At 37.4% G+C, this 10,452-nt stretch overlaps 1 protein-coding gene across 1 annotated transcript; it reads left to right on the forward strand.

The window, feature by feature from the left end:
- The first annotated feature begins 814 nt into the window (after nucleotides 1-814).
- Nucleotides 815-5,157, forward strand: LOC131321752 (peroxidase P7-like). Its single transcript, XM_058352674.1, has 3 exons — nucleotides 815-1,152; nucleotides 1,749-1,940; nucleotides 4,450-5,157. The coding sequence occupies exons 1-3, from the start codon at nucleotides 934-936 to the stop codon at nucleotides 5,008-5,010; spliced, it is 972 nt and encodes a 323-aa protein (XP_058208657.1). The 5' UTR covers nucleotides 815-933; the 3' UTR covers nucleotides 5,011-5,157.
- Nucleotides 5,158-10,452: the final 5,295 nt, after the last annotated feature.

The raw sequence follows: 10,452 nt of genomic DNA on the forward strand, positions 1-10,452 counted from the left end.
ACGATTTCTTAAAAAGGCGGCGATGGTAGGTTTTCGATAGCAACGGGAGAGAAGGCAACCGCGACGGAACTGATACTTTCGGCGATCCAAATTAAAACCCGGTACTCTTGAGTGGACTGTGTTTGGTTTTCAATACTGTTGTTGTTTTTGTGGCTTTTTGGTTAATTTTTGATAATTTAGTTGTGTTTCTTGTTGATTTTTTTGTGTTAATTTGTTGTATTTTGATAAGGTCACTGGTGGTTCATGTATCATAATCAGCTTCGCAAAATACTTGTGAAAATACTGATATATCTGTAACTTTTTTAATTTTTCTGTTCTAAAATTTTGCTAACATGCAACTGATTGATTTATGAGAAACATGTACACAAAAATTATAAATTTAAGGCGATTTAAAGAGTGTCATACTTGGATAGAGCGTGTTTGGCAAGGTTTGAATTGAAGAGAGGTGCTAGGGATACATCAGGTGTGACACACCTCAGTCACACCCCTCTCACATACAGATTGGGTCCATTCCAGTGGGCTCCACCTGCATGTGAGAAGTGTGTGGCTGAGGTGTGCTACGCCCGATGTGCCTCTAACATTTTTGTTGAATTTATATGAAGTCAACTCATCCATTTATGGGGTCCTCATCTTCTGTAATTAGATTTCTTGCTCTTTTCCTCCAATGGAAAAAGTAAACTCTCTAACCCACCGCGTTCCAGCAGCAATGTTTGAAACTTTGTAAGTAAACAATATTTAACTTAAAACTCTCTCTCTCTCTCTCTCTCTCTCTCTCTCTCTCTCTCTGGTTTCTATAAAAGGAACACACATGCAAAGCTAATCTCTCATCCACAAGAACAAGCTTTAGAGCTCAACTTATTCACTCGTCTAGATAAATATTTTCGAAGTTTTAGAAGAGCTAAACTTGATCCAAATTCTATTCTAAGCTCATACATGGCCACGTTTAGCAACATGGTTGTTACGATCTCCGTCATTTCACTACTACTGCAGCTTGCATGCCTTGCCAATGCGCAGCTCTCGCCCGATTTCTACGCCACAACTTGCCCTAACCTCAGAAGCATCGTGCGTGTCGCGATGAGGCAAGCGGTTGATCGAGAGCTCCGGATTGGCGCCTCTATCCTCCGCTTGTTCTTCCATGATTGCTTTGTGAATGTGAGATATATATATCCGACCTCCATTCTTTTTGTTCATGTTCTTCGTAAATGATTCTAGCTAGTAGCTAGCTAGTTTTGGACTCCACGTAACACGGTATCACTCCAATTATAAGGAGTTTATTTCTCACTCACGAACATGTCTAACATATTGATTACACACAGTACTGCCGCGCGCCCACAGTACGTAGCTAGTTTTAGTGATGCCATACCCTTCTCTTTCACTGTTTTTGCCACTAACCTGAATGCCAAATAGTTGGATTCACACTATAATATGCACAGAGTCTTGAGACCCATTCACTCATTCCGACGTTAAGATCGAGTGGGATCCATGCATGCACATTGACAAAAATGCGTTGAGACACATTCATCCGCGTCTGAGTAGTGAAAATATAGAATTACGCAAAAGAGTTTTCTAACGTTCACTTTCGAACCAAATATTTCTGCACACCATCAAATTAAACCGTCTCGATGTCATGCACCTTGGTCACGTACTAGATATTGAAAGCTTAGATCATGTAATATTTGTTGTTTGTGTCTTTGGAATTACTTTGGTAAATGAGTTTTTTCGTACTAATTAAGCAATGACTGGTCCAGGGCTGTGATGCGTCGATACTGCTGGATGACACACCGACCTTTACAGGCGAAAAGAATGCATTGCCAAACCGAAACTCAGTGAGAGGGTTCGAAGTCATCGACACCATTAAAACCCGCGTGGAAGGTGCTTGTGGTAGCACGGTGTCTTGTGCTGATATTCTTGCCATTGCAGCGAGAGATGGAGTTGTCTTGGTGAGTACTATACATTGAGTACTGTTACAGACAAACAAATACATTACATGTCATGTCATGTCATGTGGTGAACTGCGTAAATCAACTAGTAATTAAATAGGAGCCACCACAAACCGCTCGCTGTTGGGAGAGTCGAACTTGAGACCTTTCTATTGTCACGGTTTTTCATCATTTCAAATCTAAAACGTAGAGAGTAATCCGTGTAATTTGGGCCGACAAAAACCCGCTTCCTCCTGGTCCTGGTGGCAACACTAAATCTATCTAGAGCTCAAACCTCCGTTTCTCCTACCCGTTGGCCCACTTTCGAAAAGAAGCGTGGAGATTTGTTATTCGCCAAGAACTTTATACTCCAAAATTTGGACCAGTGATTGTCAACATGAATCAGCGTAATGCAATTGTAGACAATTTTAGTTTAATAATAGAGAAATCGGGTCCTTTCTATTATTGTGTATGTGAAAACTTTATATCCATCTCAAAATCAATTGGTAATGAATGAAAGTGTTGTCGATCAAAAAAAAAAAGAGCAAAGAAGTTAGATGTTTGTCATGTTATTAAGTGATCACTCATTCGAGTTTCAAGTGATGTGAGACTATATTTTCTTAATATCCTCCTTACGTGCAGTCGCGTTTGAGGTCTGTCTTGTGCACCACTTTGACAATTTTAAATCTAAATTGTTATGGTGAAAGCAACAAGAAGTCTCAAATAATGGTGAAAGCAAAATTAACGGAAATATATATCATCTAACATATATCTTGTCCATTTTAACCATGTATGACAATGACGTCATGCATATGTTGAGAGGATCCTCTGATCGTGTGAAGATCTCCTGCGTGATTTCTTATGTGATCGTAAAATAAAATTAGCAAAAAGATTATTTGACGATTCGATCTATTTATTCGTAAACTTCGACGTGTTCTTACAAAAATCAAGTTGATTGACCATTTATGAAAAATTATTTAATTGAATCGTGTTTTTAGATTAATGGAGTCAGAGTTGACTGTTAATCGCTCCTTAAGACAAATGTTCTTTCTTCAGCATAATATAATTAATAATATTAATCTTCAATCAATTTGATTCTATTTTTTTAGACGACGTATACAAATAAAGACTTTAAAAAATAATTAAACAACTCGAATAATGAAATCTGTAATGAATTTCTTTTTCCGTCAAACGAGGGATCCATCACGTGTGGTATTTCTGTGTTCGGCAAAGACAATGACATTATGACGTATAGCTAAATAATCCATTTGAATCATTTTTCTGTCTTTATTAATTTTTGTTTTTGCATATATTAATTTTTCGGCAATTTATTTGTGGATTAATATTGCTTTATCATAATAAGAGAAATCTAAAAAATAAAAAATTACAATTGAAATTCAATTTTTTTTAATAAAGGCAAAAATATTTCAATTTTTTTTATCTTTATTCAAAAGATTTTAGATTTCGATGTTAATTTTTTACTTTTAAGAATTCTCTCATCTTAACGACACAATAACTCATAAAAAAATTGACACAAAATTAATAGGGTGCCTCTAAATCCACGACAACTTACTTTAATGCCACGACTTCTTTATCTGGAGTGACTTTTTTACCCTCTACTCGGATGTTCTTCAGTTCTTCACACTTTACACACTCCACTCTCTCTCTCTCTATCCTCCCCCCCCCCCCCCCCCCATTGATCTGTCCACTTGGTGACACAAACTACTTTTTTCTCCTGTTCTAATCCATTTCAGTGCTCTCATCCATACCCATTTCGTGGAGACTATCAGGAAAGGCAAGGACCGGATCTCTTAGGGGCCAATTCGACCGATTCATTCGACAAACATAGAATTGTCACTAATATTCGTCCAAGAAAGATCAATGTTATAATTCCTAAAAATCCCTGACCTAATCACTCGATCTCCTCGATGTCCCTCACACGAAAATGGGAATCTTGCAAAGGAAAAAAGAAAAAGTCGGCAGGAAGGTGTAGTGGTGATGATGCTGGATTTGTTGAACTCTTATTATTGTAAGAGGCCAGTTATTTTCAGGAAAAAAAGAGAGAGGATATCCATGGGTACATATATGTATATGTATGTGTGCGTGTGGATGGATGGATGTAATGGCATGTCCTTTTTAAGTGGGACGATGATGACATATTGGGGAGAGAGAGAGAGATGCAATCAGGGAGGAGGAAATGAGTCTCCTCTGCACTGGTACAAGAGAGGGAGAGAGAGATGGGTCTCCTCTATATACTGGTACAAGAGAGAGAGATGCAATCAGGGAGGAAAAAATGGGTGAAATGGGTCTCCTCTGTACTTGGTTGTACCAGATTTTGCGGAGCATGAGGGTACTATAGTCAGATTGCATAACCTGTCGTGGCAGAAGAAAAATGCTTCGTGGCTTTATCATTTTCCAATTAATAAATGCAAAAAAAATTGAATAAAAAAAAACCACTTTTAGCACCGAAAAAGCAAATAAACAAGACAATGACATTTTTATTTTATTTATTTTTACCTTCATGTAACAGCTAGGAGGGCCCACATGGGAAGTTCCTCTCGGCCGGAGAGACGCAACGACCGCCAGCCAAGCCGCCGCGAACACGCAAATCCCCTCCCCGTTCGCCAACCTCTCCGCCCTCGTCTCCGGCTTCGCTGCCAAAGGCCTGACCGCTCGCGAAATGACCGCGCTCTCGGGCGGCCACACCATCGGCTTCGCCCGCTGCGCCACCTTCCGCGCCCGCATCTACAACGACACCAACATCAACCCCGACTTCGCCGCCCGCCGGAGAGCCGCCTGCCCCGCCTTCGCCGGCGGTTCCGGAGACGCCAGCCTGGCCCCTCTCGACATACAGACCCCGAACCGGTTCGGGAACGACTACTACGTGAACTTGGTGAACCGGAGGGGGCTGCTTCACTCGGACCAGGAGTTGTTCAACGGTGGGTCGCCGGATGCGCTGGTTCGGGCTTACGGCGGGAATGGGGATGCCTTTTATAGGGATTTTGCCGATGCGATGGTGAAAATGGGGAATATTAGTCCTCTAACTGGGATTAATGGGCAGATTAGGAGGAATTGCAGGGTGGTTAATTAATTAATCAACGTATTTCTAGGGAGATTCTGTATGGGATTCATGTTTCAAGTGCTCCTAAACCAAACCAAAACCGAGATTTAAGTCTCGGGTTTGGCTACATGAAATTTTTCTTTTTTTCTTTTTTCTGTCAAATGTCAGATGCATCGTTGGTCCGGGATTGCTCAGCTTTCTCTTGTTTTTTTCTTTTTTCTTTTGAGTGATTGCATCATTTGCATGTCGAGTTATAATTGTATTTGAAATTAAATGACTTACTCTTAAATTTTCCTGACCCACGTTATTTTCAGATCTCTCTCTCTCTCTCTCTCTCTCTCTCTATATATATATATATATATATATATATATATATATATATATATATATATATATTTACTATTTTATCGATTTTTGAAAATATTTTTCAAGTATCAACCTAATATCGGAGAATAGAAGTTTGAACTTTATTTTTTGAAAAAACATTTTACATTGAAACCAACGGAGCCTTCATCTCATTGGCTCGCATTTAGCATTTGTACTAGTAGAATAATTTGTAAATATTGATTCCAGAGTCTGGTACGGTTGAACTATGGCAGGGTATCCTAAACTTATGGGGTTGTTGAGGGTTTGTGGACCCTCAACTTATACACATCGTTCGGTTTAATTGATTGATGTATAAAAACCAAGCTCGGGTCCTATTGGGATCACATTTTCTTAGCTCAATATTCATGGCTAGACACAGTGCCGGCCCAATAATTTCCGGGCCGGGCCAGAATCAAAAATTCCCAATTGCGCCTCTCTTTATGAATTGTACACAAAATAAAGAAAGTCATACAATAATCAAGGAAATTTCATGAAAAAAACTCAATAAAAACGGGCATTCTCAATCCTAAGAAATCAAGGACAGAAAAACATGTTTTTACCAATTTTGCAAAAATCAGAGACCCTATATCAAGCCAATCTTTTGCCAACGAGGATAGAAATTAAAACACGTTGTACCAATTTTCCGGGGCTTGAATTAGGCCTCATTTGTATAGAGATGGGATAAAACTCAATTTTTTTTTTGGACCTAATATGTAAATGGATGGACTTAAACATTTTGGGGCCCCTCTTTTCGACACTTTTTTGGAGGCCCAAAGCCATGGCTTTATGGACTTGTGCCTAGAACCGGTCCTGGCTAGACAAGTATATTCCTAGTAGGTGAGTACATAATATTACGTCATGCCATTCTCTGTGGGTCTAGATCTCGTGGAAAAGGAAAGATAAGAAGAGAGAATGGGTGGGGGGTGGTTTGGTGGGTTGCATGAGAAACCCTAGGAGCTAACGTTGTAGAGAGAGAAAGAAGAGGGAAGGAAGAGCGTTCCTAAGAAGTATCTTCCCGAAAACTTATCAAACAAGAAAGATTCATATTACATAGCAAAAGATTTATGAAAATAAACATATATATAGATTACGTTTTAAGAGATTCGAAATAGTGAAAATGATGTACACTATTGTGTAAGAGAGTATATGTTGGCGAACGAGTCCGTGTCAACCATAATGACTAATCACATGCGCTTGATTTTTATGAAATGCATTTCAACCGAGTCGATAACAAGTCAATTTTGAGCAAATTTGATTAGTTTAAGTAACCAGCTCATACTAGCTAGGAGGTTATCTAATCCAGCCCACGAAAACAACTACTAGATTGAAAGTGCGTTATATAATTTGAAGTTTATCTAATTAAGCTCAACCAAATTACTTGGTAAACTTGTATATATAATTACTTAAGGCCGGGGTGGTCATTCTAATGACATACTTATTCTTATGTTTGGTTCACCATTAAATGATGGAATGATCATTCTATATGGAATTACTATTCACCTTAGTATAAGAATTGTTATTCCATTAAAAAAACAAAGAAATTGTCATTCCATTTCTTTGTCACACAAAAATTACTAGTGTCACTCCAAGATTCACTAGTGTCACACCAAAAATTACTACTGGCACTCCAAAATTATTATTGTCATACCAAAAATTACTATTGTCATTCCAAAAATTACTATTGTCACACTAAAATTACTATTGTCATTCCAAAAATTACTATTGTCACACCAAAAAAAATTATTACCACACCATTCCATGCATTGCCAATGAAAATGACTATTCCTAAGCATAACCAAACTTGGGAATGAAAATGGATATTCCAATCTCATTTCCTCCAATTAATCATTCCAACTTGAATTCTATTCCATTGTCAATTCCATTCCATCGAACCAAATATAACCTAAGTGTTATTGTGAAAACAAAAACCAGGTATGTGTTGGGATCGTTTAAACAATCGTGAAAGAAAAACTAATGAAAGTGCATGATCCAACATATATATATATATATATATATATATATATATATATATATATATATACATACTTATTATAAGCTTTTAACGTCCTATCACAATGATAGATAATTTATGTCGAGATAGGATCCTCTCATGTGAAGATCTCTCACGTGACGTAAAATAATATTCATCAAGGTTTTCTTTGACAATTGAAGTCATTCATATCGTCAAGTTCGATGAGTAAATTCATGTGTTACAAACTAATTAATCACGATGATTTGGACATTGAGGAAAATTAATTAGTCGACAAATATCATATTTTTTTAAGAGCAATGGGGTTTATTTCTCTTAAGAAGACAAATGTTGCTCGGTCAAAAAGATACTACTAATTTCCAATCGGGCGCTAAATCTGATGTTATTTTCATAGATAAAATACCTATCATGATCTGGGGGAAAAAAAAAAAGAAAAAGACAAGAATTATTAAAAGGTAATAACAAGATATATTTTGGATCATGCCCTTTCATTACTTTCTCTTCCATAATTTTAAACGATCCCAATACATACATTGTTTTTGTTTTCACAATAACACTTAGATTTAAAATTGTCTAATTAAGCGCTACATAGTACATATAGGTACACAATTAAACTGTATACATCTGTCTACATTTTCTCTCACTGTAACGACTTATATAGTCGCTTCCGAACCGGTTCAGAGTTTGTATATCAAGTGGAGCCAATCAGGCGTCACCGGAGGAGCCGTTGACGAAGGTGGGGTACGTGGATCTCTGCCAGCTGTTAGATTTCTTGGAGGGTTTCCAAACTAAAACCAATTGGTAATAGGTGGAGTAACCTCTAAATATATTAATCAAGTTTTGGTGACTTAGATGAGCGATGTGAGACAAGTCTTACACCAGGGGATTGCAAAGTCGGGGTTGATGGCGGTGTCGTAAATGCGGGTGCAAATAGAAAGTGGAGCAGCAGGCAAAGCCGGTGGTGTGGCACCGAAGAGGGCCGTCATGTGGTGGGCGGTTAGGCCTTTGGCAGTGGAGGGGAAGGTGAGGGTAGAGAGGCCGGAGAATGGGGAGAGGGGATTTGGGTGTTTGTTGTGATTTGGCTGGTTGTTGTTGCACCTCTCCGGCCTAGTGGAACTTCTTCCCATGTGGGGTCTCCTAGCTATTGCATGAGGGCAAATATGTCATTGTTTCTTCGAACGGAGAAGTAGGAAATCCATGCATTGACGACAAGTTACTATATCTCGCGTGACAGAAAATAAAAATCGATCGTTTTATGTTGAGAGAGGATCCTCTTACCCTCCCATGTGAAGATCTTTCATGTGACGTAAAATGAGATTCATCACTGTTTTCTTGACGATTCGAGTCGTTGATTTCATCATGTTCGATGTGTAAATCCTTATTTAAAAAAATCAGGTTGATTATATATTGATGAAAAATCAAACTGATTGGATAGTCAGGGTTTACCGTTCATTATTGTTAAGACAAATGTAGTTTGTTCAAAAAGGTGCAAATTAATTTACAATGTTAATAACAATAAATCTAGTTTTTCATAGATAATTTACAGATCAAGCTCTAAAAAAAACAAAAAGTCTAAAACCACGTACTCACTACACTAACAAGCTGAACTTAATTAGCCTTAGAATTTTCTATTTTTAACTTACAGTAAACAACCATAATATAACAACAAAGAACTTAAAACGTAAAATTTGCTGCAATAGGCATATAGATAACGAGTCTTTAGGAAAAATAAATACATAAAAGAAAATCTTTTTTGGAAACTTGACAAAAATTATTAGAGATGCAAGTGTTATAACAGAAAAAATATGTATAATTTTTTAATACATTTTATCATGGCCTTTATAATTTGGGGGTGAAACTGAAATTATTAAAAATTACAGCGAGGGTCACTCACTGTCTCCACCACTGTTTGTGGTGCATGTAGGCTTTTAGCTAAGCAAAGCTACATGGGAAAAAGGAAGATGAAATTCAAAACCAATATTACCATCTATTACAAAATATACTTACGAGGGAGGAGATGTAAAATTCGTTTTATCATGCCGATCAAAAAAGAAAAGAAAAGAAGATTTGTATTAACATGCACGTGCAGCTCATCTGACATTTCGATCATCTCATATGCCATTTAGCATTTGTAGTGCAATTCTATGTGAAAATATTGGTTTGAGAATATGGAGTGATTGAACTAGGATAGTGTAACCCTAACCTGATCAGCTTGCAGTTGGATTTTATGTTTAATAACCTAACTTTTGTTTCCCTTGCAAGTCCTACATATTTTCTTAACTTACGTGCATGGCTAGACACGGATATTCCTAGTAGGTGAATACGTTGTAATGTGTCATGCCACTCTGTGTGGGTCTAGATCACGCCAGGATAGAATGTGACACTTAGACACGGGTGTTTGTAGCCCTAACATTATTGTTTTCTTCATGTATGTATTTGAATAGGTAATCGCATGGGTGTCCTTTTAAAAGTGATAAAAAAAATATGATAAATTTTGAGTAGCACGAATGTCGAAATTGACATAGTAATAGGCAGGGAGGGGGTCTAGATCACGCCAGGATGGGATGTGACACTTAGACATAGAGAGTTTGTAGTATGCTCAAAATTTGTAATATTTTTTATCACTTAAATAATTTCTTCGAATAGAATTGATTGAAATTATTAAATGAGATCCATATGACATGTGAAAAGCTTTATAAATTAGATACTATAGATTTAAGACACACAAAGTAATGAAAGTGACATACATGTCAACTATTGTGACTAATTACATGAGCTTAAAGGAGCCTTGTTAACCTAATGTGTTAAATTTGAGTTATGAATCTTCAACCTTATTTTAAATGCATTTTAACTGAGCCGATTACAAGTCCAAATCGAGTAATTTAGATTAACGCTTCTCTGTAGTCCCGTTTAGGATTGCACCGCAGTTCGTCGCTTCTGGATCTTTACTCGATGATTAGAGTCATCCGTCTAGTACGCAGGACTCATCAAATAGAACGTCCGCATGAAAATTCAAGTTGATTGAACACCCATAACTAGAACTATACTGTCGGAATACTTTAGTCATGCAAAAAATTTAGTAGACTTATCTATTTTTCTAAATAAAAGTGTCCCAA

Source organism: Rhododendron vialii, chromosome 4a (genome assembly GCF_030253575.1).
Source record: "Rhododendron vialii isolate Sample 1 chromosome 4a, ASM3025357v1".
Taxonomy (NCBI): Eukaryota; Viridiplantae; Streptophyta; class Magnoliopsida; order Ericales; family Ericaceae; genus Rhododendron; species Rhododendron vialii.

What these genes read in the sequence shown, in the direction of transcription:
- LOC131321752 (XM_058352674.1), top strand. Translation starts at nt 934, where the DNA reads ATGGCCACGTTTAGCAACATGGTTGTTACGATCTCCGTCATTTCACTA. An exon ending in TCCATGATTGCTTTGTGAAT is followed by an intron (nt 1,153 to 1,748) that starts GTGAGATATATA and finishes TGACTGGTCCAG; the next exon opens with GGCTGTGATGCGTCGATACT. An exon ending in CGAGAGATGGAGTTGTCTTG is followed by an intron (nt 1,941 to 4,449) that starts GTGAGTACTATA and finishes TTCATGTAACAG; the next exon opens with CTAGGAGGGCCCACATGGGA.